The sequence below is a fragment of the Ambystoma mexicanum genome, chromosome 9 (assembly GCF_040938575.1).
Source record: "Ambystoma mexicanum isolate Mex_15411 chromosome 9, UKY_AmexF1_1, whole genome shotgun sequence".
NCBI classification, from domain to species: domain Eukaryota; kingdom Metazoa; phylum Chordata; class Amphibia; order Caudata; family Ambystomatidae; genus Ambystoma; species Ambystoma mexicanum.
The window spans coordinates 780,905,602-780,921,651 of record NC_090931.1 but is presented as its reverse complement, the minus strand read 5'-3'; the positions used below and the strand labels follow the sequence as shown (position 1 = coordinate 780,921,651).

The following is a 16,050-nucleotide window of genomic DNA, read 5'->3' as shown; positions in this document are numbered from 1 at the left end:
GTTAAGGGTACACTATTGGAAAGAAAGCGGGGTGTCCTATCTAGGTTCTTGAAGCAAAGTGGGAGTCTAGAACATAACACGAGAGGCTGTTATCTCTCCTAGCTTTCCCAGTTCACTCTGGGGTAAATGCCCAAATCATCTGGGAAAGATCTTGCCCTCAACTCCTTATAGGTGCAGGAGTGGAGTCTTGCTAATTGGGGCCATGGGTTTCATTGAAACTAAAACAAAGAAATGGCGATATTGAAGGTGTCAGAAGGGAGAAGCAAAATAAGGTACGCCAAGCTATTCTACAGGGCTTAGAGTCCTTGTCAGGCTGCTATAATGGATACGGTCTCTTGTAAATAACACCTACCTCGCTTCCTTGTTTTAGAGTACAGCACCCAGCACGATACTTGATTCACTTGCAGTCTTGATTTTTCTTTTTTTTTTGTATTTATAGCAGCGCACAAAGACCTCAGTGCAAAATGTTATTCTACAAAGTGCAAGACCACAAATAAGGGTTACAACAGGTGGGTCTTGAAAAAGCATAATTTGGCAGAGCCACGCCTAGTGGTGCGGGAGGGGGGGGGCTTCTGTAGGTGTACAGGTAAACATGGAATACACAATTAGAGTAGGTGCACAATCTGACAAAGTCACGCCTCGTGGTGCGTGGGGCTACTTCAGGTGTACAGATACGCATAAGGGACAACGTGGAGGCAGGTGCCCAATCTGGCAAAGCCACGCCTCATGGTGCGGGTGCTATCTCAGTTGTACAGTGGACATAGTAGGTAGGTTACAGACATAATACAATATAAATGCACCGCAAAGCCGATAGGTCCTAGTAGGTGAGATTCAGGCATAATACGGTATAAAAGTCGTGCATGGCTGATGGGTATAGTAGGTAGGATACAAATGTAATACAGTATAAATGCAGCGAAATGCAGCGCAAGGCTGAGGGGACTAAGTAAGTGGGGGGTATAGTAGGTAGGATACAAATGTAATACAGTATAAATGCAGCGAAATGCAGCGCAAGGCTGAGGGGACTAAGTAAGTGGGATACAGATACAGATATGAATCATATGCAGCGCAAGGCTGACCAGTCAGGTTCAGTAGTTTGAGGCCATAGTACAGTACAAGTGCAGTTGCAGCGTAAGGCTGAGCAGTCATAGTCAGGTGGGTTACAGATAAAAATCAAACGCAATGCAGGGCTGAAAAGACATTAAGCGGCAAGAAAGATCATTGTGGCAGGTTAGATACCAGCCATATTTAAGCAATAGAAGACTGCAAAATATTGATGGGATGAATAAAGTATTTGAGAGTAGGGATTATATATGGCCAGTTAATATCTATGCGAGAACAGGCAATGCATGATCTGGTCAGAATAGCAAAGTTATGAATGGTGAGCATACTAGGGGCATCAGCGGGCAGCTGTGCTCACCTCCATTTCTCATTCTAGGTGGAACGTAGACCGTCCGCCCGATGTGGTTTGCTGGAGTAATAGCAGAAGCCGCGATCATGAACCGAATCAGATGCTCATGTTGGGGACAGAGCGTGGGTAAGGAGAGGCGGCTGGCACACCGGCCACGGCCAAACAGGTTTGCAAGGACTTAGATGGCTATTGAGACAGGCCGACTCCGCCTCCCGGTGTGAGCGGACCACAGGAAATACATGAGGCCGCCAATCAGGGAGATGATCAGAAGGGGCTTGGCTCAGCACAACAAGGCATCCCGAATGAATGGCGGTGGCCATTATTAAGTGGATCACAGCTGCAGAGTGTTGATGGTGCATCGCAGCACCTTGGAGCATCTGTGGAGTAGTTCCAGCATGGTCGGAGGGAAGGAAGGCGCTGCCGTTGTAGGAGTCGCTGCAGCGCCAAGTGGTTGATGATTTAGTGCGCATCATACTTCGTTGCTTTTCTTTCGAGTAGCGTCCTGGTCCACACATTTTCGCCGTCTGTGCCAGGCCTCAGTATTTGCACTAGCCATTGGCTAGTGATAATCGAGTTTTGGTGAGTAGGTAATGGTATGCTTTGTATGTGGAGAAATGAGTGGGTGAGTCATATTTTATGCCTAGCTAGTATCTTTCAACTTGACGTTTTTACCCCTTGGCTGGTCCACAGGTCCACCTCCTAAGCTTCATGGTGTATAAAACACATACCAGCATTGGGGGATAATCCAGCAACAGGCATTTCCTCCCTCACTCCCAGGGTATTACTGTTCTTTTAATAGCAAATATGTCTTCCCTACACGGCAGGGTTGTTGTGAAGCTTAAGGTATTATCACCCACCAGCCAGGGTCACCCTCCTGGGAATGAGCACTCTGCGGCTCCTGACAGGATCTAAGATGAAGCTCCCAAAAAGCTTGTAATAAGGCCACCTCTTTGCTCTCTGACCTTGGTCAGCGTCTGGGGTTTAGCCCTCATCATCCCTGATGCTCTTTGTTCTTCCTAGCATATGGGCTCCCTCCCGCAGCTGAGTGGAAGCCCTCTCTGGGCAGTGATGCTGCCTGCTTTCCGGCCCTATAAGTGCAGCTCCACCAGGCTGGACTCAGCACAATTCTGCTCTCTACTTAACCTTTTGTAGGTTTGTGCTGCACCTTGATTGTCCAATATCTCTTGGGATTGGCTAAGCACTTCCACTATCTTCTGCAGGTCACGTGATTGTGCTGGTCTTGGTTCTCCCCCCTCTCTTTCATGCTTTTTGCTTCCCCACTTTAGTGCCCCAGTTGTTGCTTGCCCCTTTTCTTACTCTTCCTTCCAATTTTGTGACTGTTTTTTTTTGGCATGGACGGAAGGCTTAATGTCTCAGTCTGACATTTTGAGGTTCTGGGTAAGTGTGTGCAGCATTGCCGAGTTCAAGGTTCAGCCTCCAATCGTGAGAGTTCTTGTATGGTGTGATTATGGATGGGAATAACTGCACGGATTGAGATGTCTAATGATTCATGACCAGGGTAGCAGTGCTCAGACTACTATCTGCAATGAGCCAATTTACACCCACTCCAATTTCGTGGTACCCGTAGAGTTCTCTGCCGTAGGGTGGCCTTTTGCCCATGCATCCCAGATACTCTGCTTGGGAGCTGTCTTCGCACAGGTGGTTGGGGGGAGTCTCATTTCTCGCTTCTGCCTACTGGTTCTCTGACCACCCCCCTTCAAATTGGGTCCTATCCTAGCTGACACCTTATGAATCCCAAAAATGGTGTCTTGCTTGTTGCTTGCGGTTGCCTCTGCAGCATAAGATCACAACAACAGGCCTTTGCTGTTGGGGCACAGCACTACTTGCTTCAAGCACCCACACCTCAGACTTGTGTACACAGTGGTCCTTTGATCAGACCATAACAAATTCATAATCAAAAAGGAGCACACACTGGGCAAGAAGTAACACAGTTTATTTTAGCTGGGTAAGTACAAATCAAACAGGACAGTGGACAGACACTAGTTAATGAGAGCTGACAAGAGGATGCACAACAAACATTAGTTCTATAGGATGAGTACAATGGGCCAAGCATTTGAAACTTTTACGGTTAGAATGTAAATTTTTTCCATCGTTCCCAGGACAGTCATTGGCTGTGCTATGCCATATCCTGAGTACTGTGTGTATGTTAGTGAAACGCGATTGGAGCTGCCAAATCAACAATACCCCCAAGACATCCCTCCCGTGTGGCGCCACACCGATTTTCACTGCGCCCAGAAACTGTTTGCAATTAGTAATATAACATTTGTGCTGACCGCTGGCCCTTTATTACTCTGCCGTTGGTCAGCACCATTGTGGAAAAGACACAAGACGCCCTGCTGCTGGTGGGAAGGGAGACAGTGACATGGTACCTTCCGAATATTGGCCTTCGCAGGGCTTGTAGTGGATACTCTAAAGGTTATGAGCAAATGATAGGGCACCTGGCAATGAGCACTGGGCACATAAACTTGGCGCCCAGTGTACACAATAGACACTGTGACACTGTGTGGTAGAAGTCTGCACAGTGTCTATTGTGTACACTGGGCCCCAAGTTTATGTTTCTAACCTATATCAATATAATAGAGTATATATGTGCGAGAGTGGGTTCGAAAAGATACCTGTGTGCTTATTTTAGCACCTTATTGAAGCTAGTAGAATTTTGGTCATGCAGCGTTCACCTTTCCACAAAGCCCACCCAAATCAGGGCCTTGATATTGAAGTATAGTGAAATGAATTCGGAAAAGAGTGACTCGCGCACTCACTGCCTCACTGTAAGTTCACAATAAGAGTAACATAATATTTCAAAGTCATATTTCCAACAACGTGTTCTAAAGTTTCAGTTTATTCAACGGACACCTGTTTCGACCACATAGGTCGTCCTCAAGGCAATTCTTCTAAAGATTTAGTCTATTTGCTGTGAATGACTGTCATTACTCGAAAGATGAACATGGACTGGTAGAATTGGTAGATTCCAATTAGTGTGATATGATATGATAGGTTATTTATGACACACCTAATACCCAGAGGTTTCTAAGCGTGGACATGGGGATCGAACCTGTGTTGCACTGTGTCGTCTTGCTTCCAAGGCGAGCACGTTGCCCCTGAGCTATCCATCCGGGACAGAGACGCATCACAGCAAATAGATTAAATCTTAAAAACAATTGCCTTGAGGACGACCTATGTGGTTCAAACACGAGTCGGCTGAATCGCCAGGAATAAACTGAAACTTTAGAACATGTTGTTGGAAATATGACTTTGACATATTATGTTACTCTAATTGTGAACTTGCAGTGCACGAATCACTCTTTTCCGAATTAATTTCACTATATCAATATAATACCCTATGGAAATTGTAAGGGTTTGTACTGATTAGATTTCTTGCTTTGTATGTATAGTAATGGGTACTATTGTATAATAATCACTGTATGTTTTTGTTTTGGAATGTTTGGTGTTTACTCACCTGTGAGAATCATTAACCTGTATTTAATCATGCATATGCTTTGTCTTGTCTAATAATCATTACATTTTGGGTCATTTTGCTTATCCGTGTTCGCCCATATCATCTGTCCAATACATACACTAGTACTCTGAAGGTTAGCCACCTCCCAGGGACACAAAACATACCGCTTGATTGGTTCTTCCAGGAACCCGACTCCGCTCAGCTTCCTTTCACATAACCACCTGCCGATGGGCATCCGTGGCCATGTAAATGGATCGCTGGCTCAGGTCCACCTCCCCTCCATCCCCGAGTGCCTGCTGGATCGCCTTGTTGCCCCGTGTTGACATCACCCAGTGAGGTTGCAGCTGGCTCAGTCTGCATTTGATGTGCAGTGTGAGCTCTGTCCCCCGCTTGCCCCGGCCTGTGAAAGGGAGATCATGTGCTTGGAGCAGGGTTTACCAGACAGTGGGGCTATCCCCTGTTAAATATGCACTATTTTAGGATAGGCTGTTCCTATTGAGTGCTAATTTTACATGGGCCCTTTGAGCTGTTAATATACGTGAGACAACCCCACTCCTGCAATTCCCCATGTGATCTTTTCTTATGCTATCTCTATATTTTGTTTGTCTGAGTTTTCCCCACCCCGTTTGGGTGCCCGATCCCCCATTGCTTACTCTCACAGGTTGTAGGTTCACCCCCTATCTGGTGCTGATTCAGCACCTTCAGTGCACATGGATCCATGTTCTGCGTGTTGATCACTCTCGGAGCACCCCTTCATAACTTGGAAGCTCACGCCTCATAGGGCTCTTAACTTAGTCTTTGCTCATTTCTGCACTTAAGTCTGTTGTGCAACTACATTCTTATGATTCGCTTGTGCCTTCCTGTTTTTTTTTTCCCCCAGCTTGTTTTCCTGGACCGCCTCCTGTTAGGAAAGACTTCTCTTTAGGCAAATTTCCCTCCATATTCTATGGACCCGCCAAACCTTTTGCTTTTGTTTTTGAACCTGTCCTGATTTTTTGCAGGAAAGTGAAGCCTTCAACTTCACTTCCCTGGCCTTATGCTCAATTTGTCATGGGAAACTGATCAGACCGTCAGAATATCAGTATTGGGAAACTGTTTCCCTTTTTTGGTAACTTTTTACCAGCGCACACAGCAGTTTACCATGCAGTGCAGTGGTGATACTTTTGTATCACCCTCATCTTGTAGACTTGGAATTTGTGGTTACTATTATCTGAGCCTAAACACAAGCTGGTTGCAGCAGATACGTTTTTACAACTTTTACAGGGATCCCTGATTGGACCTGTGTGTGTGTGTATACACTGTACTGTCTGGTCCCACTCCACATCTGTGGGGCATGAGTGAAACCCACAGGGATCCCTGATTGGACCATGGCTGGCTGTTTCAATGGTGCAGATCCTTACCATTGGTGGGCTTGGACTTGCTTCCAGTCAGGATTTAGGATAAGAAGAAGACTCCTGCAGCTATTTCTTCAGATCAGCGTTGGGGCCAAGTATCCTGTGTAGAAGAGCAGCTGACTGAAGATCTGTGGACGATTCCCGGAGAGGCCTGGCATCCCTTCCTGTGTTTGGCCCGGTTGAGCCCTGCAGGGTTACCTGATCTGCGAAGACCATGAGTGATGTTCAAACCTTTGGACTGGTGGGACCAACAAGTCTCACTGCATTCTTGAGAATCTAGCCATCCTAAATCCTCAGAAGTGTCTTTGGACCACCCGTGGATTGGCCAGCTCTCCAGTGTGCTACGTCGGTAAAATTGTCACCGTTTTGCATTCGTAGCGGGAACTCCGGTAGTCGCTAGCTCGTGCCACAAGTCGCCTTCCCGCCAGTTTCAGCTTCCCAGCATCAAGGGATCCTGCTCTGGAAAGTCGTCTTCAACAGAGACTGGAAAGATGCCTGTTGTTGCCTTTTGTGAGGTAGCCGTTGCTAGAACTCTCCTTCGCCCATCTGGTGAAGTGTCCTGAAGTGGTCTACATCGGTGCCTTCTGCAATTTCTTCTTCGCAACGGGTTACACTCTACTCCTGGAAGTGACCAGAAGAATCCTTGCATCCATAGTTCTTGGGTATCCTCTACTGGATTCAAAAGCGGGAAAACTACGTGGTCACCTGGGTAAATCGGAGTAACAGAGGGTAAGTAATTGCAATGCATTCACCTCCACCTGTTCTCCTTAGAATAAACCATAGAATACACCTTGGTTATTCCATTCCATCGCTTTTTGATCGTCCGATCTAAAAGCTTGTATCTGAAAATAGAAATTATATTTTACATAATACAAGTGGATGTCCTGACCATCATGTGCTTAACATCGTATAATAAAACAGTGATGTTAAACATGACGAGATTTCTGAATTAATTGAGTAAAGGTAAGTCAATCAAAATTGATTGGACATTCATTCCTCTTTACTGTGTGAGGATTAGATTGACATTACAGCCAACACGTGTTTCGGCCTATACCCAGGTCTTTTTCAAGCCTGGTAAATAAACACAGTGACTCGTGTTTTTTAAAAGCTAAACAGTCATTCGTCAATCTCAATAAGTGTTTCGAACAGTACCATATACAAGTCCAAACACAGAAGTAGAAGAACAGAGGGGAAATAACTATGAAAATAAACAGTAGTATTCACATTTTTACTAACATTGCAATTGAATCATTACTATACCCAAAACTAATTTTGAAATAAGTTTAATTCCATGCTCACACGGCCTTCAGGGACCACAAAGGCAGTTGTTATCGACTATAAATGAAAAAGAACCAAAAGTCCCAGTGGATATCGCATACCTGATGTGGGCAATCATAAGAGTTCAAATAGTATAAACAACCGAAACCTCATGGTATCGTGTGCCCGTGAACACACAAACCGAGGCTCTCCATGCCACACGTCACTTTGAAGCTCACCGAACGATATTGCTCAAGTCAAACAGAAATTAATACTTGGGATTTCAAACAGGCCCTGTGGCTTTGTTTATTTATGTTCGACTGGAGCAACTGAGAAGCTTGTTTGAATGGAATAGGTAAAAATAAAAAGTCGGAAAAAAAAAATAAGAAATTGGATTGCAAAGATAACCAGGGGCAAGAGCATGAATGCACTTAAAAACAATACATAAAAAAGGAAGGTCCATCCTGGCCGCAGTAGTGAGCCAATGAAGCTGAACTAAATATGGAGACATGGGGGAAGAAACATGTTAACTTGTCCCAGTACATCCATGCCAGGAGAATATGCCCGAGACCCCTTGAAAGCCTGGAATTAGACTATTGATCAGGACTGCACACTGTGATCCCAGTTATCCAGCCCCAAGCCAGCTCAAGCAACTGTCCTTTGTTGAAAAGTTTCTTGGCCCACAGGATTACCCGGTCGCAGATCCAATCTTCTCACAAGGGATTGATAGTGGATTTCCAAGGATTCAGAATCCTCCTCTTGGCCATGAGCAGAGCCTGAGTTCCTAGAGCTTTGGTAGGGGCAGCGCTTGTGGGAAGTATCCAAGAATCAGGAGCAAAGGGACCCCTGGCTGCTGGATGCCCTGCCCACCACGCAGACCAGAAATCGTTCAGTAGGTCAAGTTTCAGAAACACTTCTGGTTTCTTTCAGCTAGTCTGATGACTTCTTTGTGGATGTCTGATCTAAAGCGCTCTGGTCGGCTGATGTTCTATTTCTTATGTACTTCAGTAAGCACTGATGTCAGTCACACGTACCTTTATTGTGGAGGGGTTTTCGACCATACACATTATTTACACCTTGGACTTACTTGTTACATAAAGATACATATTGGTGACCTGGTATTGCCATCGCGTCTTCCCCGGTGCAGGGCACTTTTCATTGACTGCTTGAGTAGAAGGGGGATTTGAGATGACTTCTTTGGGCCCTCTCATTTTGCCCAGCCCCTTGCCACGCTGCCTGTCAACGCCGCTTTGCTGCTGCTGCCACCTATGGTATTTTACACTAACGCACAAGCACAACACACACAACATTGCATCGCCTCTCTCGAGAACTGACCCACATACACTGGGATTATCATGCATCCATACTAATACTAGGCATTCGCCTCTGGCTGACCCCACCCGACTTCTCCACCCCGCATCCCCTCGCTCACACTTTCCCACACACACTCTTACTTTACCCTTCTTCACGCTCATTCCAGCAGATTACAGTCTGGTCACAAAGCGCCATTTACGGAAAAGGACACGGTGCTCATTCGGTGCTATACAAAGCATGATAACATAACATAGCATTAATCTGTTGCTGTGCATGAACCTCCCTGGCCAACGTGTGGCTGCCGCAGACAAGGTATAGTACTGGTACACCCACCTACGTTGAACAATCACTGTGTCCTATTTCTATTTCTCCCCAGATCACCTTCCCTGCTTGGAAAACAGACATTAAGGTAAAACGGCGTGTATATTGATTTCGTGTATTTGGTTATTTCCTCATATTATCTGATTTCTTTTTTTGCCCTAGCTCTGTCTTTATTTTTCATTGAGAAGTAGACTCTAGTGCCAGAATGCCCCACAGGGGTCTGCAACCTCTGGCTCTCCAAATGTTTGGGACTATGAAGTGAGGACTACAGCACCCAAGCTGCTTGTGTTCTTCCAGCGTAGGCAGGTGTGAGGGGGGGGGGGAAGAGTGCAGTTAGAATGGATTAAGGAAGGCTTGCGGGGCGGCTGGAAGAACGTGCACGTCAAGGAGGAAGGGAAAGCCCGTGACCATATGTAGAGTGAGTTATCTGAGGGGGGGGGGGTTCCGAGAGCTGATAGGTTGATTCCTCCTCTCAGTTTAAGTCCCAATCTCGTGGAGTTGGCGCACAAAGGATATTTGGGCAGGTCCTTCCCAAAAAGAAGATTACGAGAATCCTACTGGTGCCCGGGAATGGGTGGATCCTCGTCGCCAGTGAAGCGAGGAGGCTCCCCCACGGAGAAAGTAGCAAACAGTAGTTTATTTCATGGAAGCAGACCACGGCCGCCCAACTGCGAAGCCCCTTAAAACCAAAAGGAACCTGGAATCCTGACTGGAAGTAAACACGCAAGGGTTCCATTAAAACAGACTACAACACCCATGAGCCCTAGCCAGCAAGGTCAGTTTTGCAGTCCAAAACATTTAGATAGCCTAAGGTTGCCGAGCCCTCCCCTAAGATGCTGCCCTCTGCATTTGCAAAGTGATTGCTAGTTTGTGCTTTTGGAGCTCTGTAGGCTACTCTATTTCACAGGGTGCCTCGTGTGTCATACGATGGCAGGTTCCATGTGAATGCTGACCACAATACCACATGCTTACTACTAGGGTAGGGGCTGGTCGTCCTGCGTTAATAAGAGACACTGGGAGTCATTACAAGTCCGGCGGTGCGGAATAAGGGTGCCGGTCGCAACATACCAGCACCCTTTCTGGACCGCCAGACTACGAGAATGGCTGCTGGGGCCAATGCTCCCGGCAGGTCTGACCAGCCAGGAGCACCGGCCGCTGCAGGCATGGTTTTCACGGAAACACTGGCACCGCTAGCAACGGTGCTGGTACTTCCGCGTCCCCATTCCCGTGGAGTCCTATGGGATTCCACAGGAATGGGGATTTACAGTTCCCACAGCCTGACATTCCAGACTGCCGGGACTTGCAATGTACTGGTAGAACTGGGATATCAGGCGGCGCGACGGCTGTTACCGGGGTTGCTGGAAAACCGCCGCCTACCAGCAGGTTTTCAGCATCCACATAATGAGGCCCACTGTGATGTTTTGGCAACACAGAGGCTGGTGTTTAGGCCCCCGGAACGCAAAGCTGGTGATTTTGGGCTGTTTTTTGTAAACTTTGACAACAGTACATTTGAAAAACACATTGAAGCTTTCTTAAATAACAAGTAAACTGTTGTATGTTTGTTGACTTTACCAATTCTTACCAAAAGATGGCACTCGTCATCTATTTTCATCGTGTTGTTTTTGCAGTGCAGAAGTGCTACCTATTTCTGTGCTTTGTTGACGAACATATGAAAGGTAGTTTCTGTAGTGTGGCATGAGCAAATGTTCCCTCCCCCCCCTGACATTTACTTAAACATCCCTGCTGTGTGAGCCGATGAACAGGTGGTACGATGATATTTGTGCAGAAGAAGCATTAATATATTCAGCTCATTAGTGAAAAGTTGATTGCTGGATAATGGTACCTTTTTGAAAGTGAAGAGTAATAAGTGTTCGGCAAACTCTTTTTTATGTCAGTAGGTAAACGTTGATTCAATCCGCCCTGCAGCTGTTCGCAGACATAGGAAATTAGTTTTTTAAAATATCAAATTACTTGTGTTTTGCTTCCTAACGCTATACAGTTTTGAGAAATGAAGTATACTTTATTAAGCTCGTGAAGACATTCGATGCCTAGAATATTCGTTGTTAAATATCTTTCAGTTATTGATACAGTTTACCTTTTTTGTCAACATATGTAATGGACTGCACCTGGGCATTGAGGTACAAAGTTTCACCTGAAACGTCAAATCCTCTTCCCACCAAAATGGCGCGAGGCGAGGAGTTCCAATGTGTCCTTCAGCTACGGGCCAAGCCCGGCTCATAATAAACGTATTCGTTTAAAGAGCCACTATTAAGCCATCTGTATTTCTTGTAGCGGGGATGAGCCCACGACTTCTCAGAAGAGAAGAAAGAAGGACGATGTACGGTGTAAAGTTCAACACCGTGCATGATACAATGATGGAACATAAGACACCCTTACATTCAAAAAGATTTACTAGGGTAATAAACATCAGCTGTCTATGAAAATGGAAAAAGGTTAATGGTTCCACGTAGGAATTAGAATAACGTGGATAGAAGCGCTGGGCGCAGGTCCATGCCAGGAACCCATCAAATAATTATTAGTGGAAAAGGAGCACAGATTCATCTGAATTGGAGAGTGCACCCAAACCTGTCATGACAGCCCATGCAATAAGAACGGTTACACGTAATTATAACTGATGAAATAATAACTAATGACAAAATTACGAAAACAAAATAACTAATTCCAAAATAACGAATTCATTTTCTGTTGTTTTTGGGGGTGTTCCCCCCACAAACACCCCTTTTAAAAAAAAAAAAATCATACTTTTCCCCACCACCAAAACCATTATTCCCTCTCACAACCCATTTTTTTTGTTTTTATTAATTATTTTTTCATTACTTATTTTTTCATTAGTTGTTTTGGATTCGATATAATCACTGCATACCAATAAGAACATATTCTGCTATTGAACTGAAGAATCCTGCCAAACTAGTTTATAACCCATGTTTGGGACCCAGCGGTAAATAAATGTCTTAGTTGCTCACATGAGTTCTACAGAAACATCTGTTATGTTATGTTAAAGAGACCGCTCTCTTGGCACTCTGGTGGATCTGTAATGCAAGAGGGCAGCGGGTATATCAGTAGGATTAAGCGGGACGAAGAGCAAGAGAGCTGTGATGTGCTGTTGTCCGCTTCAGTTTGGATAAACCGGTCACTGAGCGTAGGTGTGTTTTTTGGTTGGTGGCTGCCATGTGGTGTTGGGCGAGATTATGTGTGGGATGTTTCGTCGTTGTGGTGTTGTCAAGTACATGGGGTTTGTGGTGCTGTAGAGTAATGGTTGTGTTTAGTTCAGAGTTTAAGATGGTTATGCAGAAGGGTGAGTTTTTAGTACGGTTTGTTAGTGGCAGTACATTTCCTATGCAGGATGTGAAGGATAACTATCGCACACAACCAGGGGAAAAGCAAAATCTCACAATCTCATACATTTGGGCTAATTGTAAAAAGAGATTATCTCACACGATTAGGGATTTCAGGAGAAAGGGTTGAAAGCGAGATATGGCTGACTAACACAGGTGGGCTAAATTGGAGATATGACTGACCAGCACAACTGGCTAAAGGCGAGCTATGGATGACTAGCACAAGTGGGCTAAATGCGAGATATAGATGACTAGCACAACTGGACTACATGCAAGATATTTATTTTATTTATTGGGTATTTTTAATGCGCCTACACAAGCGTTTCAAGGTGCAACAAGACAAGAGGGTGGGGAACAAGGGAGGATAAAAACAATCCTACTTGGCCTTGTGACATTCAGAACGTGCAAGTGCAGTAGAGAGAATTGCAGGGGAGAGGGGAGGTGGGAGTGCTGGTCAGGGCGGAAGGGCCCATAAGAAGCGAGTGCCAGGAGAGGCCAGGTGGACAGAGCAGGGGAAAGAGGTCCACAGGCTAAGTATGAGGTCGGGGGTTGGAAGAGCTACAAGGGTGCAGACCATCCAGGCTAGTGCGGGAGAAGGGGCCCAGTAGGGCAAGTACACGTGAGGGGGGGCATGCGAGACTAAGTGCAGGGGTAGACTGGAATTAGGGGGTCCTGGTGCCCTGTAAGACTCAGAGGGAAGGGAACTAGGTAGCCAGTAAAGAGGCATTAGCAGGGGAGGGGGGAGAGGGAAGGAAGAAGAGAAAAGGAAAGTCTTTAGAAGCTTCTAGAATTTAAGGAGATCTGGGTCAAGTCTGAGAGGGACCGTTGTTTCAGGACCGGCAAAATTGTAAAGGGGGCCATTGAGTTTCTGTGGGACTGTGAGGGAAGGGAGAATGCCTATGAGGAGGTGCAGCTGAAAGTGGGCCTTATTGGCAAGGTCCGTGATGTGAGGAGAGAAGGAGAGAGAGAGGAATCGAAGATGACACCAAGGTTTTTTGCCTCACAAGAGGGGGAGGGGAGGGAGCACTTGGGGGGCAGAGTGTGGGAGGGAAAGAGGGAGCAGGGGTCCCAATGAGGAAGATCTCTGCTGTACTGACATTAAGGCAGAGTGTGTTAGCAGTGCACCATGGCTGAATAGCAGACAGGCGGTCGGGAATGAGAGAGGAAGAGGAGGAGGCAGAGGAGGGAAGTTTGAAGGAGAGCTGTGTGTCATTCGCATAACACTGGAAGTTAGGAGAGAAGATGGAGATCAAATGGGCTAGAGAGGCCAGGTAGATGGTGAAAAGCCAAGGCGACGGATAGAGCTCTAAGGGACACCGCAGGTGGAGAGTGAGATTCTGGAGAGAAAAGGGCCCAGTTGAACCTGGGAAGGTCGGTCAGAAAGGAAAGAGGTCAACCAGTCCAGAGCAAGGTCTGTGATGCCAAGGATATTATGGAGCCGATGTATCAGGGTGGCATGATCAACCGCATCAAAGGCAGAGGAAAGGTAAAGAAGGTTGAGAACAGAAGGAGAGTGGGAATCAAGATTAGAGAGCAAGACTTCCCTAGTGTTCAGGAGAGCAGTTTCCATGCCTCTGACAGCTCTGAAGCCAGACCAGTGGTTGTGGAGACAACCAACAGATTCAGTGTGGTGGATAAGCTGGGAGATGGCCAGCTTCTCCAAGAGTGTTCCCAGGAAGGGGTTAATGGAAATTGGGCGGTAGTTTGCCAGACAGGAAGGGTCGTCAGAAGGCTTTTTGAGGAAAGGGTGTACAAGGGAGTGCTTGAGGAGTGAGGGAAAGGATCCAGTGGCAAAGGGGTGATTGCAGAAACCAGCCAAGGTTGGAGCAAGGGAGACCATGTTGTCCTTGATAGTTCTGGAGGAGCAGGGATGCACCTGTTTGGATAAGACTTTCATGAAGCGGACTTGTCTAGAAACCTCATCAGGAGTCATGGGAGGAAAAATGGGGAGTAGGAGGGGAACTGAGAGGGGTGCCAGGGGAGGCCTGAGAGCGGGTGAGCGAGAAGGGTGAAGAGTAGAGGAGAGTGAGGACAAGATGTCCTGAATTTTAGGAATTAAGTTAGAGGCCAGAGAAGTACAGAGGGCCAGGGAAGGCAGAGGAGAAGTGGAGACTGCAGTAGGGTTGTCGGGTTCCTTGCAGATTTTGAAAAGTTCAGCTGTGTTGGTGGCCGCAGAGATGTGGGCTTGGATATAGGCCCTTTTCTTCGAGCAGATGGAGAGTCTGTATTGCCTTTGGAGCAGGCGGCCAGCCAGTTTGTCAAAGGATTTGCTCGAAGCCTGCCACTTCCACTCAGCTTCTCTGCACTTGCATTTCAGAGCAGCCAGGTTGGAGTCATACCAGGTGTTGCACTCCGAGGCAGGTTTCATGCGGATCTCATGACAGGGGCAAGGATCTCTAGATTGTTGGAAATGGAGAGTTGAGGGTTAGTAAGGGCAGTGTCAGAGTGAGAGTCGGTGGCAGGAGTAGGAGGAGGAGTGAAGGTCGTGGCGAAAGCGGCAACTGACACTCCCTTCATAGATCGAATGAGGGAGAAGGAGGCTGGCAATACAGGCGGTACCCAGGAGGTCCAGGTGAGAGTACAGGAGAGCAGGATCAGACCAGGAGAGAGGAGTGACGAGAGGATTGGTGATGGGGATGTCCAAAGAGATTAGAGCATCCAAGTTGTGTCCGGCTGAGTGCGTCGGACCGGAGAGAAGAATGGTGAGGGAAAGAGAGTCACAGAGGTTGTGGTAGAGCCCACGGGCCGCATCAGAGGAGTCAAGGTGAATATTGAAGTCTCCAAGGAGCAGGAGCTTGGAGGAGGAGGCCAGGAGAGGAGAGGTGAGGTCAACCCATTCTGACAGGAAATGGGAGACCTGGCCAGTAGATGGTGGCAAGAATCAGAGAGAGGCCAGGAGAGACACCAAGCCTGCAGACAAGGCATTCAAAAGAGGAGTAGGCCTGAGTGGGTATGATAGTAGCAGGGATCCACTCGGGGAAAATTAGGGAAACTCAGACCCCGGGCCGGTTAGGCCTGGGCATAGGGAGGATCTTGTACCCCTCAGGGAGGAGAGTGTCAAAACTTGTGATGAGCTGGCAGTGAACCACCTTCCGGTGAAAGCGAGGACATCAAGGTCAAGGTCTTGAAGGAGGTGGAAGATGTCCGAGGAGTGTTTGACAGCAGAGCGAGAGTTGAGGGTAGCTAAGTGGATCAGGTTACATGGCAGAGTGGCCAAAGGGGTGACAGAAAGAGGAGTGGCAGGAGAGGGGAGGAAGTTGATGAGAGACGGAAGGCATCTATTAAGAAGGAGGAGGTTGGGCTGAGAGCCCTGGACCTTGACAGTACGATTTAGGTAGACATTAATGATGATTGTAGAGGACAGGAAGGATGCCAAGAGGACCTTCCAATGGGTGCCTCCATTAATATGAGAGGAAGAGAAAGGGAAGAGCAGAGACACGATAAGGGGAATCCAAAGGCCCGGAGAAGAAACGACAAAGAGGATGTCAGTGAAAGTCTGTCGGGAGGAAACATTGATATAGG

At 46.9% G+C, this 16,050-nt stretch overlaps 1 protein-coding gene across 2 annotated transcripts in view; it reads left to right on the top strand.

Annotated features, from left to right (window-relative positions):
* The window catches only part of DNAH7 (dynein axonemal heavy chain 7), a 1,167,586-nt gene that overhangs the window by 20,735 nt on the left and 1,130,801 nt on the right, over positions 1-16,050 (top strand). The window contains exon 2 of one of the 2 annotated variants that reach the window (XM_069615700.1): positions 9,228-9,260. The exons of the other annotated variant lie outside the window; for it this stretch is intronic. Coding sequence (XP_069471801.1) covers positions 9,228-9,260 — 33 coding nt within the window. The remainder of the gene's footprint in view (positions 1-9,227; positions 9,261-16,050) is intronic. 2 annotated transcript variants of the gene reach the window in all.